At 51.6% G+C, this 13,444-nt stretch overlaps 1 protein-coding gene across 3 annotated transcripts in view; it reads right to left on the bottom strand.

Moving 5' to 3' along the window:
• Positions 1–5,229: 5,229 nt before the first annotated feature.
• Lrrc20 (leucine rich repeat containing 20) overlaps positions 5,230–13,444 on the bottom strand; it is a 102,895-nt gene continuing 94,680 nt past the window's right edge. For all 3 annotated transcript variants that reach the window (XM_042265651.2, XM_006972707.4, XM_076557182.1), the window contains one exon: positions 5,230–7,744. In XM_042265651.2, coding sequence (XP_042121585.1) covers positions 7,590–7,744 — 155 coding nt within the window. In that variant the 3' untranslated portion in view covers positions 5,230–7,589. The remainder of the gene's footprint in view (positions 7,745–13,444) is intronic.

Raw genomic sequence — 13,444 nt, forward strand, 5'->3', positions numbered from 1 at the left:
AAGAGAACCCCAGCCCGACACAATGGCTCCTGCCTATAATCCCAGCACTTAGGAGTATAAGGCAGGAGGACTACCATGGATTTCGGGTCAACCTGGGCTACAAAGTGAGACCCTATACCCAAACCAAAAAAACAAAAGGAAGAAGAGGAGGGGTAAGAGGAGTGGGGGGGAAAGGGAGGAAGGGGGAAGGGAGGAGGAGGGAGAAAAGAGGGGGGAGGAACATACTGTGTTTTGTGTGTGTGTGTGTGCCTGTGTGTTGGGATTGGAATCCAGGCTCTTGAACATGCTAAGCACATGCTGTACCACATTTATTACACACACACACACACACACACACACACACACACACACACACACGCTCTCCTGATGCTGTTGGCTGAGGACCACACTGAGGAAGGAGGGAAAAAGGGAAGAGGGAAAGGGAGGGAGGAGGGAGGAGGGAGAGTTTAATTACTTTTCTTGATGCTGTGACTAAGTAACTGACCGAAAGCATCTCAAGGAAGTGTTTCTTTGGGCTCCCAGTTGGTCGAGGCCATTACAGTGGGGGAGGCTGGAAGAATGTAAGGTCATGCTGTGTCTCTAGTCACAGAGAACAGAAATGAATGTGGTTGCCCAGCTGTCCCACCATTTCAGAGGTCTCTCTGGAAGCATCCTTGTGGGCATGCCCAGAAGTGTGTCCGCTGGTGACTGCAGATCCACTGAAATTGGCAATGGTGGCTGACCACCAACTAAGGAGGGATGAGAAGGGGAGGGAGAGGAGAAAGAGGCTGGAGAAGAGGGAGGAGAAGAGAGAGGAGAGGAAGAGGGGAGGAAGAGGGGGAGGAGTCCTTCAAGCTGGCTTTTGTAGCCTCATGGAACATTCATGTCCACATGTCACACGCAGGTGGAAGGCAAATTCTCAGAAGGAACATACTGTGTTTTTTTTTGTGTGTGTGCCTGTGTGTTGGGGTTGGAATCCAGGCTCTTGAACATACTAAGCACATGCTGTACCACGTTTATTATACACACACACACACACACACACACACACACACACACACACACACACACCCTCTCCTGATGCTGTTGGCTAAGGACCACACTTTAAGTGGCAAGGGTCTGGTTGGTCTAGTCCCTGAACTCTGTCAATCCTGACAAGGTGGAACTGGAGGAACAGGAGAGAGTGATGCTTGGAGGGAAGCAACCATCTCCTGATGGGGAGATCTCAGGCAGAGGGCACAATGCTGGGGTGTGGGGCTGCCCATCATCTCTTGGGCTGTGCATGTGGACTCTTGGCCACTCCACTTAGGACAAAAGCCAGTCACAACATTATGGTTTGTGGGGGTCTGGGAAGGCCAGTGCAAAGAGGACTGCCTGATGCCAAGCCAACATCTCTGGTAAGATACATGGAACTTTAATGTGGAGCCTGACCTTGAGCTGGCAGTGGCTGGCTGTGAGCAATTTTCTCAAAATCCCAATTCTCAAACATTGAGATTCATTGCCATGCCCCTGTTCAGCCACTGGTGGATAGAGAGGTGCTGTATGTGTGCCAGGCATTGCTCAAGAGACGGGAGGGAGGGAAAGGCGTGGAAATCAAGACCAAGATTCTAACGAGTGTTGAAAAGACGGAGCAGACGCCATAACAGGCTGCCCAGTCTTCTCTCAGAGATCAGCCCTCAATTTCAGTTTCCTGAGACTTGTGCAGTCTCTGGGAGGGCCATGAACAAAAGACACAGTCCTTGCAGTAGCTCCCTTTCTGCACGTACTCTGACTGCTCAAAGTTCAGCCAGATGTTTACTGTCTGGGACCCCTCACCAACTAAGAGCTACGTGCATGGATCAATGTGAATGTGGGAGGCCAGCCAGCCCCCGTGACAGCTCAAGGACAAAGCCTGGGACTTGTCCAGGCTTGCCCCAAAATGGATAACTGTAACCCCCAACTAACCCTAGCCAATTAGAAGTTACTAACACGATTGCCACTCAAATAAACCAATCCTGTGTCTGTTCCTATGTAGTCTGTAGTCCCCACCCCTTGCTTTAAAAATCCTGCCCCGTTGCTACTCAGGGTCTCTCCTGCTCTGCTGCTGTGTTAGATGGACAGACGGAGAATCCCGAGTTAACTCGAAGTAAAGACTCTTTGCTTTTGCATCAGATTCAGTCTCTTGGTGGTCTTTGGGGGACTCTGGGTACAAGAAGTGTAAATAATGGGCATAGATAAATGCTCACTGGTTACATAGCTGGTGATAAGCTCTATGGATAAACAAACACTTGGGAATTGGCGGCAGTGGCAGCGGTGGCGGCGGGGGTGGAGGTGGGGGGGATTTAGTGGTCCATTAGAGAAGTTGACAGGCCGGGCGGTGGTGGCGCACGCCTTTAATCCCAGCACTCGGGAGGCAGAGGCAGGCGGATCTCTGTGAGTTCGAGGCCAGCCTGGGCTACCAAGTGAGTTCCAGGAAAGGCGCAAAGCTACACAAGAGAAATCCTGTCTCGGAAAACCAAAAAAATAAAAAAAAAATAAAAAAAAAAAATAAAAAAAAAATAGAGAAGTTGACAGATAGTAGATGATGCTCTGTCTAAAATACCCTTGTAAGCCCTTGAGTTCCCCTAAAGGAAGGGGAGAGTCATTCAGGATTCGTAGCATCTAGAAGGATCCTCTGGATGCTATGTGGGTGGTTAGCAGGAACTCTTTAAGATGCATGGGACATATTTCCAGAGTCTGTGTGTCTGGCAGGTCAGGCCTGGGATTCTGATTCTTAGGAAAGCCCACATGTGATTTTGTTTGTTTGTTTTTTGTTTTTCGAGACAGGGTTTCTCTGTATAGTTTTGGTGCCTGTCCTGGATCTCACTCTGTAGACCAGGCTGGCCTCGAACTCACAGAGATCCAGGACTCTGGTTTTGCTCACATGGAATAGCAGGAGCTCCAACTGGCTTTTAAGGGCCCATCTTTTTTTTTTTTGAGACGGAGTTTCTCTGTGCAGCCCTGGCTATCCTGGAACTTGCTCTGTAGACCAGGCTGGCCTCAAACTTGAAGATCCGCCTGCCTCTGCCTCCCGAGTGCTGGGATTAAAGGCGTGCGCCACCACCGCCCAGTACATGTCCAGTCCACCCATCTTGAATTGCATTGTAATCACCGTCTTGACCAAGGCTTCCCATCTGCATGGAAAACCCCAAGTCTCAGCCCCCTCAGAGGCAACTCCCTACAGGAACAGCAAGCGAGGTTCTGTCTGTCTGCTCATAGGTCTCTGGCTGAAGTCCTGAAGGCTGGCATTTGACAGAAAAGGCCTGATTTGCAGGGGATATTTAACAGCGGAACCCTTAGAATCCAAGCCACGGCGATTGTGTGATTCCAGAAAGCTCCCTGGCAGTCTGCTAGCATGGCCCCTTCATTTTGCAGCCGGGAACCAAGGCTCAGAGAGAGGCAGGGATTTCTAGAAATTGCAAGAGCTGCTAAGTTAGCACCAAGGGATAAACATGTTAACAGCCATAATGTGCCTGGTACCTGCTGAGTGCTCTGTGTATATTCAATAAAGGCTGTAGTACATCTGGTTTTACAATTCCAAGTAAATTCAAGTTGGCCAATTCAACTTAAAAGGAAAAGAAAAGCAAAGCCTGACCCCAGAACAGCAGTTCTCTAGATGGAACATCAAAGCTACCGGGAGGGTTTGTTTGGACAGCAGCAGCCAAACCTGAGCCTCTGTGGCTGCATTTGGGGATGAACAGAGCCGCTGCACTTTTAATCAGTATCCCGGTCTCCCAGTCCAAGACTCTGCTCAGAGAACCAGGGACCAGGAGAGATGAGTCACAACGGGTGCAATGTCTGGAACTAGTGAGGGGCAAGCGGGGCACAGGCTGATCAGCCTTCTCCAGGAACAGCCTTCTCCAGGTCCACGGGCTGTCTGTTCCATATGCTCACCCCAATGCAGCCTTCTTTGAGTTACTTTTGTGTGCGCTGGCGTTTTACCTGCCTGCCTGTCTGTGTGAGGGTGTTGGGTTCTGGAGTTACAGATAGCTGTGAGCCGCCATGTGGGTGCTAGGAATTGAACCCAGGTCCTCTGGAAAAGCAGTCAGTGCTCTTAGGCGCTGAGCCATCCCTCCAACACTGCCTTCCCCCTCTACCCCCCCCCCCACCCCGCCCTTTCTCTGAGACAGGGTTTCCCTGGCTGTCCTGGAACTCATTCTAGCCCAGGCTGGCTTGGAACACAAAAGAGATCTGCCTGCCTTTGCCTGGGATTAAAGGCGTGTATGCATCAGCATCAGCATCATCATCATCATCATCATCATCATCCACCACCGGGAGGGTTCACTGCAGCTTCCTTTACCTTGTGGTTCTGAGAATTCCTCCCCTGGGGGAGATGTAAACAATGTCTACCTTCCTCCTTGTAAGATCCCAACGACAAGCCAAAGTATGATTCCACCAAAGTTAAATCTGGGGAAGCAATGAGTTTATTGGGTTTCTTTACAGAGCATGGGTGAGGGTTGCTTATAGGAGTGTGGGTGACCCCTCAAAAAGCCTCACTGGAAAGTCACCCAGCATAGATAATGACTTCCCCATAACCCTATAGATGGAGCTTCTCAGTTAACATTCCCTAGCCTATAGATTTTCATACAAACGGCTGGGAGTGTGGCTGGCATCTCAGGTCTAATGATCTTCCCTATCAACTCCTTCTCTGAGGGAATGCCCACAGTCCACAGCTCACTCCTGATGGACTCATGCAGGCAAGCCCAGTTCTGAGGGAAAATTCACAGTCCACAGCTCACTCCTGATGGACTCATGAAGGCAAGCCCAGTTCTGAGGGAACGCCCACAGTCCACAGCTCACTCCTGATGGACTCATGTAGGCAAGCCCAGTTCTGAGGGAAAATTCACAGTCCACAGCTCACTCCTGATGGACTCATGCAGTCAAGCCCAGTTCTGAGGGAAAATTCACAGTCCACAGCTCACTCCTGATGGACTCATGCAGTCAAGCCCAGTTCTGAGGGAACGCCCACAGTCCACAGCTCACTCCTGATGGACTCTTAAAGGCAAGCCCAGCTGATCTAATGACCACAGCCGCTGTTGCTTAGAGAACCAAACTCTGTAACTGAAGCTTTCCACCAGAGAGGCGTCTCCTTCAAAGGTGGGCAGATTGACAACCAGCCCCGATCCCGAGTCTGTGCTGGGAAAATGAATCAAATACCACATACACACTGGGAAAGAAAAAAAGAAAGAAAGAAAGAAAATGAAACTAAAAACCAAACACCACCCAGGAAGATGAGACTAACACATCCATCCTTTATTGTAGACTGAAGTGAAGGGTTTCTGCACACTGTGAGCCTGGATTTGGAGGTTTCTGACCAAGCTTGCCCAGAAAGGCCAGACCATAATGTCTGGGCAGCGCAGAGAACAATGTCCAGGAGCACTGGCATGCAGGGATGAACCAGAGAGGTGGGGTGGGAAGACAGGACACCCCTAACCATCACCATCGCCTAGTGATCTAAGATGCAAGGGTCTCCCAGGGCTGAGTTAGTGGGAGTCTGAGCATATACTCAGATCCATGGGAGTGTGTGTGTGTGTGGGGGGGTGGTGGAGACCTTCACTCTGCACCATGAGAACATGCCCAGGTCACCCAGGCCCTCAACGGATTCTCACACTGTGACACTTCTGAAGTACTGGCTATGGGTGCTTGTTAAGACATAGCTCTGACTCAGAGAGCCGGTGTGAGGCCTGAGAGCCTGCATTTAGTTTCCCTTTTATTTTACAGAGACAGGGTCTCACAGAGCCCAGGGTCTCTTTATTCTAGGCCGAGGCTGGTCTGGAACTCCTGACTCTTCTGCTTCTACTTTCTGAGAACTGGGATTGAAAGCGGGCACCACCATGCCCGACACTCTTTCATCTCTCTTACTTGGTCTGTGGTTGCATTGGGATAGACTCTCACTATGTGGTACAGACTGGCCTCACACCTACACTCCCAGTCTCAGCCTCCCAGGCGCTCCAATGACAGGCGCACACCACCGGAGGCTCCGTTTCCAGCACACCAGGGTTAGCCTGTCTACACTTGGAGTTGCCAGGCTGGCCCAACCATGGGATGCCTCTTACCTCCCAGAGAAGCCCCGCTTCTTCTTCAGTAAGGTGAAATCCCCAACTCAGGGACACAGGGTGGGAGAAGCCAGTCCAGTCTGGACTGCACCCAGCCCTTATTGGGTCCCCGTGTCCACCTCCTCATCTGGCTGACTAGCCTTGGGATGAGAGCAGAATATGGGCAGGTTTCTCTTGGGATACACAGTCCTCAGTGGTACCAGCAATGCCCCCGTGGCATCCTTACCCAGAGCCAGGAGCACCGGGAGAGGGCAGGCAGGGACTCGGACAATTCTGTGATGGGTTTCTGTTCTCAACAGTGGTGTCAGTTCCAAGCTGCCAAACCCTAGAGACAAAGTGGCCCAGCCCTGCCTGTGTCCTGGACTTCCGTGGCTTTCACAGACCTACACAAAGGTATAGGCCAGCCAGGGCCAGGGCAGCTGATAGGCCTGCTTGCTCAGGTGAGAAGGTAGACACATGGAGACTGAGGGATTCAGGGATGTCCCCAAGTATAGGCCTTACCGGGGAGCAAGGGCCCAGCCAGCTCCTGGGAAACTCCACAGTTCTGAGTATACTGGGATAGCTGGACACCCTACTCTCTGGCTACCCCCTAGGCCACAGGCAAAGGTCCTTGAGATGTCAGGTTATTGGTGATTATGGTGATAGCCTTGAGGATGGTGGTCCTGGACCAGGGCAAGGCAACCAGGTTGCTGCCAGAGGGAGGCCACGGTAAAGGAGGTCACCTAAGGACCTCAGGTCAGAGTCACGGGCGCAGATGGCTTTGTCTTCTCTGGGCCACCTCTCCTGTGGCCCTGGGGACGATGTCTGGCCACATCAGCCCATTATCAGGGAGGCACAGAGCAGCACGCATAGAACTTCCTCCCCTTGTCTTGTACAAGGAAGGAGGAGCTCGTTGGAGCTGCCCTTCTGTAGCCCGGCCAGATGTCTATGGGTTCCTCATCATACTCTCCTGCCACAGGACCCAGCCACAGGGTCTGGGCATCCGGACTCCTAGTTCAGGCTCCAACCAGTCCGGGTACTCTGATGGCCAAGACATGGCACCATGAAGGGTGTCTTTCAGAAGAAGGACTGCGTTCGGTCCTCAGAAGGTGACAAATAGTCGGAGGTGGTCTCGTCTCAGGATGGTGATTGGCTCTCACACTAGAAACAAGGCTTCTTCAGATCATAAGGTCCATAAAGCGCCCATGAGAGGCTCATCCTTGGAAGGTGTCTGACGATGTGGAGGCAGAACCCAGGCAGGAAAGACTCTCCACTCCTCTTCCTCCTTCCGAGGAACAAAGCTTGGAGAGAGAAGCCTACCTAAGTCAGCAGGGCAGCTGTGAGCAGCCTGAGCCCAGGCTCTAGCCTCACCTAGGCTTCTTTCTCCCTCCGGGGCTCTCGCCAGGGCTCACTACAGTGCTAAGCTACCTACCTTGGCTTAGCTGCGTCCCACCCGCCTCCCGCTCCCCATGCCTGGCCTTCCCGCAGGCTTCCCTCCTCTCAGGATGGCAGGCCAGTAGCCTTTGTCCCTTGTCGGGTGAGCACAAGGAGGGTGTCCTAAGGCGGAGGGGCCCGTGCATCCTCGGGAGACACGAGCATGTCAAACTTGATGAGTGGGGGGGCAATGACGCGCACCTCGGCGCTCAGTGGGTTGAGGCGCAGGTTGATGACGCGCAGAGCTGGCATGGTGGCCAGCTTCTCCACGGGCACATCTGTTGGGAAGAGGAGGGGACAGGTTAGAGGGGTGCGAGCAAGCAGGCTGGGAAAGCAGGAAGACTTGAGGGCATGCAGAGCCGGCAGGGGCTTGCTGCTCATGGGCCACCATGTATGGGCTCAGCTCAGGGGTCCCATCCCTGGGGGGGGGGATCATCAGGGGCTCACCAGCCACATGTGGAAAAGCAGCTTTATAAACAAGGACCTAGGCTGGGCTTGGGGGGGCACATGCACGTAATCCCAGCACTTGGAAAGCCGAAGCTAGAGGATCACTCTGCTACGCAGTAAGTCTGAGGGTAGCCTGGGCTACACAAGACCTTGTTTCAAAATGATCAGGTAGTTATGGTGGGCGGGGCGGGGAGGGGGGATTAGATCAGGCATCTCAAAAAGAGAATCACCATGTAAGCCACAATTTTATTCTTACACAGGCTTAAAAGAATTCAAGATAGGTACTCAACTCCTGTTACATGGAGAGAACAGGAGAACTATTCACCATAGCCTAATATCCACCAAGGGATAGAGTATATGAATGTAAGGGAATAATAGCACTCGGCCGTAAAAGGAGCAAAATTCGGATACACGCTTTAGCATGAATCAACTGTGCTGTGCTGTGCTGACACTGTGCTGATGAATGGTAGGCACAGCAGCCCCACCTGGCATCTAGAACAAAGCTCAGGGAGACAGCAGAGGGCAGGCTCCCAGAAGCCGGAAGAAGGGGTCGGGGGAGTCATCCAGCTTGGAAATAGATGGCGGGGATGGCTGCACGGTCTTATGAAGAGCAGCCAGTGCCACCAGGCGGGACACTGGGAATAGTTAAAAATGGCCAGTGAGCGTGTGTGGAGGTCGGAGGACAAGCTTCCCGAATCGGTCTCTCCTTTCGCTCTGCAGGTCTCTGAGACTGTATTCAGGGGGTCAGGCTTGGGAGTAAGCGCCTTCACTGGGAGAGCCATCTCGCCAGCGCCCGTAGCTCACTGTTTTACGTTAGTGACATGTCATGCCGGAGCCCGCCGAACTGTACACTTTCGATGTGTTTACACACCGAAGGGTGTGTGTGGCGTGGGATATACTGCCATACAGTGGCTGAGAAAAAAAAGCCCTTGTAGAGGCTGGGGACAGAAGGCAGTTGGTAGAGTGCTTGCCTCGCTTGCACGAAGAATGGGTTCAGTCCCCAGAAAGGAGCCAACTGGGTGACACACACCTATAATCTCAACACTTAGGAGCTAGTCGCAGGAGAATCAGAAAATTCAAGACCATCTCCAGCTACATAGGGAGTCCGAGGATAGCCTGGGCTACACGAGACTTTTGTCTCAAAAAAGGCAGAGAGGGGAGGGTGGCAAGATGACTTGGCAGGTAAAGGCACTTGCTGCACGTCCAAGGATCTGAATTCCATCCCTGGGACCACGTGAGGGAAGGAAAGAACCCACTCCAGTAAAGTGTCCTGACCTCCATGTGCAAAACAAATAAAACAGAACTGCTGTGGATGATTGACTGATAAATAAAACACTGATTGGCCAGTAGCCAGGCAGGAAGTATAGGCAGGACTAGCAGAGAGGAGAATTGAGAGAACAGGAAGGCAGAGAGGAGGAGACGCCAGCCTGCCGTCCAGGAAGCAGCATGTAAAGGCAGCAGGTAAAGCCACGGAACACGTGGCAACATATAGATCAACAGAAATGGGTTGAGTATAAGAGTAAGAGCTAGACAATGGTAAGCCTGAGCTAATGGCCAAGCATTTTAAATAATATAAGCGTCTGTATGCTTATTTTATAAGTGGGCTACGGGACTGCTGGGGCTTGGTGGGACCCAGAGAAAAAAACTCTAGCTACACAGAATTTAATAAAAAAAAAAAAAGAAAGAACAAAACATATTGTGTACATGAATTGATGAATGAGGCGGCACATGGCGACACGTGGGCTTCTCATCAATGGTGGCAGCAGCATTCCTTGTCCCATTACCTGGTTCCCTGTGCCCTTGAGGAGTCCCTAGAGTAGGACTATAGAGTATGTACCGGGCTTCCTTCCACCCGCCTGTAGACCAGTGCTGCTGAGATCCTGGACGGGACAACAGCCCTTCAGGGCTACCCTGGCTCAAGGTCTGACATCATCAGGACTCCCCACACCACATCCCCTGTGTCACATGCCTGTGGGAGTGCCCTGGATGCTCAAGCAGGGGTCTCAAATGCGAATGTGTAGAATGTGGAAATCAAGTTTCAAATGATCACCCATTCAATTTATCCAAAGATAATAGGACCTTTCTCAAAACACACCCAAGGCACCTGGAGTTCCTGGACAGCCAGAGCTACATAGAGAAGAGACCCTGTCTCAAAAACAAAACAAAACAAAAAACCCAGAAAACCCCCCTTAAAAACACAAAAATAAATACAAGCACAGAGAATAAAAACAGAACAAAATGCAAAGAAATACGGCATCAGCAAGCCCACAGACAGCCCAGCTTTCCTCCATAATAATGTCTGGTCCCACCCCGGGCCTTACTCTCCCCAGCCCCTTTCATGATCGGTGGGAAGGCAGCTCCTCGGCGGCAAGCCTGCCCAGGTGGTGTGCTCCTGGCAGGTGCGCAGTCATCTCGAAGGCTGTTGTGATCACTCTGTCAGTGTGGTGCTGGCGTCTTCCACCATATAATTACTGCTGGTTTTGTTTTATTCTCATTTGCAAATATAAGAACTCTGTGGGGACACACTTTAAGAGCAGGCAAGGCAGAGCTGCCTCCTGAATATTTCCCACCCATTGCCATGGCCTTGACGTCCACGGATGGGCCTTGCGGCATCCACCTTCACGATGGCTGCAGACCGAATGCCTGAAGTCAATCAGCACTGCCCTGCATAATACAGGCTGCCCTTCTTGGCTGCCCATCTGTTTCACAGGGCTTCTATGCATCTACTAATTTCTGATTGTTGTGTTTAATTAATTTGTTGCTCAATTTGTTCCGCATTTGCCCTGCGGGAGCCCCTTCAACCTGGCTCCTGATGGCTTTTGTTTTTGTGTTTTGTAGTGCTGGGGACCGAGCATACCAGCGAGTGTTCTGTCTTGCACTTCTGCCCCTGGCCCTGGCTGTGTGTGCTGGCAAGCACCCAGCATTTGGGGATATATTAAAGCATGTTGTGGGATCCATTTACGAGGCCCTGTACATCTGAAATCACCTGCTTTGAACTTCAGCCAAGCATGCCACGCTCTATTCCTCTCTACATCTGCCCTTATGCTTTGCCAGTGATGGACACATAGGCTGCATCATCTGTCCTTAAAGGCTAGTCTGAGAATGCCTTCAGCTGCCTACCAGGAGCAGAGTCAATGGCTCCATCAAAGGTTGTATGTAGCTGCCTCTGATAGTTCCTGGACCCTAGCTCTGGTCAACCGGTCTCCCCAAGGCTTTCAATGGAGGCTTACGCCCTAGAGATACACCCCAGACCTTCAGCCAGGTCCCTTGTTCTCCCTCCTGACTCACACCTCGAGTCCTCTGAGGATGGTGGACAGTAAAGACTACCAAAGCACAGACAACTGCCCTCCCCTGCGGGCTGGATTGCTAGGATGAAAAGAGAGAAACCACCAGCTCTGGCCAGGCTTGCCCCGTGCATGTACCAGAGCTTACAAAACCGAGGAAGTCAGGGCAGCTCAGGGACTCCTCTGCCCACTTCACAGATGAGGAGTCTGCAGCCAGGAAAGCCCAGCTCAAGGACATTTGGTTACTGAGAAGCAGGGCAGGGACCAGGGATGGGGTTGCCTGTTCCAAAGCATCTTCTACAAGGGGCAGGCTACTGTAGGCATGGGGGTTGGAGAAAGTGACCCAGAGGCTCTGTGCCTGAATAAGTAGGTGGCTCCATGCCTAGGGGGCATCCTAGGGACCTCTTCTCCTCAGAGCTGTTAAGCCCAGTGGGGACTCTTCAGTGATTGAGGCCTCTACGACCTCTGTGCTGGGTCATTTTATTGTTGATAGCATTTTCGGGTGTTATTACTTGTTTTCATTTTTACACAGGGACTCTGTATTGAAGGCGGATGACTCTGAACTTCTGACCATTTCCTCTCTACCCGCCAATAGCTGGCATTGCAAACCTGCTCCACCATTTCCAGTTTATGTTGTGCTGGGGATAGAAGCCAGGGCTTGATGCCTGCTACGTAAACTCTACCAACAGAGCACAGAGTTTTAGGTTGTATGTATTGAGGGCTTGCTAATTTATGATCTACATGAATTATTAGCATCTTTAACTTAACATTTTCTATAACAGAATGAGCTGAGTACCATTCGTTGATTTTTGTTTTGTTTTGTTTGTTCGTTTGTTTTTTGACAAGGTTGCTCTGGGAAACAGTCCTGGCTGTCCTGGAACTCACCCTGTAGTCCAGGCTGGCCTTAAACTCACAGAGATCCACCTGCCTCTGCCTCCCAAGTGCTGGGATTAAAGGCGTGCGCCACCACTGCCCGGCACCATTCATTTTAAAAAAGATTTATTTTATTTGTGTGTGCACATTCTCGTGTGTACATGCTTGGGGAGACTGGAAGAGTGCCTGGAGTTATAGGTATTGTGAGTCACCTAATATTAACAGCTGGGGACCAAAATCCAAGTCTTCTCCACACGCAGCACACAGTCATAGCTGCTGGGCTCTCTCTCCAGCCCCAAGTACCACGGTTATCTCTATCCTCTGTGGAGGATGAAGTCCAGAGAGGTTAAAGACTTGTGGGGAGGGGCATTCAGCTAGGTGATAAAACAGGGGATGGCCGGTGGCAGGCAGGCTGGCTGGCTAGTGTCCTTCGTGCCATCTCCCAGGCAGCCTTCCAGCCTGGCTAGGCTAGTGCCGCCCTCCTTAGCTGGGGAGGCTTCATCAGAGAGGAGCCACGCACGGGCAGCCACATCTTCAGGTGGAAGGGTTTAGAAAAGGGAGGTTCGGGCTGGAGAGATGGCTCAGTGGTAAAGAGCACTGACTACTCTTCCAGAGGACCTGGGTTCAACTCCCAGCACCCACATGGCATTTCACAACTGTCTGTAATTCCGGTTCCAGGGGACTCGACACCCATGGCAAAACACCAATGCACATAAAATAAAAATCAGTAAATTTAAAAAAAAAAATCAAAACAATATTTAAAAAAAAAGAAAGAAAGAAAAGGGAGGTCCATCCACTCTTGGACTTCAGGGAGATGGGCCGCTACACTCCCTGAGGGAGGGCTGTCTATTATTAGATCAGGGCCTCATTGGGGCTTCACTGTACAGCTTGCACAGTGGAACCCAGGTCCCCAAGACAGATGTTGGAGTGTCTGTCACCACCTGCCCGGCAATCAGGAACTATCGCAGGTTGAAGGACAGGGTGATCCCTAGCAGACTAGGACGAGGACAGAGTACAAGGCAAATAATCCACCCCAGGATGCAGGTAAAACGGAACAGACCTATCCCCCAGGAGCAAAGTGGTCGACATCTGCCAGCATCCACCCACTTCCCTGTGCTTCCTCTGAACACCTGCAGCGGCCTGGAAAGCTCCTTGCTGCCCCTGATTGGCTGTGGGGATGCCGGGAAGAAGACAAAGGCTCACTCCTGGGCTCATCTTCCCAGACGGCAGCAGCTTAGGAGGCAGCCAGACAGCACAACCCCTAGGCCCCACCACCAAGAATCAGGAAACCCCTTGCATTTGGCTTAATGAGGTTCGAGTCATTTCACTGGTATTAACTGCCATGGGGCACAGAGGAAAATCAAGGCCCAGATG

Source organism: Peromyscus maniculatus, chromosome 21 (genome assembly GCF_049852395.1).
Source record: "Peromyscus maniculatus bairdii isolate BWxNUB_F1_BW_parent chromosome 21, HU_Pman_BW_mat_3.1, whole genome shotgun sequence".
NCBI classification, from domain to species: domain Eukaryota; kingdom Metazoa; phylum Chordata; class Mammalia; order Rodentia; family Cricetidae; genus Peromyscus; species Peromyscus maniculatus.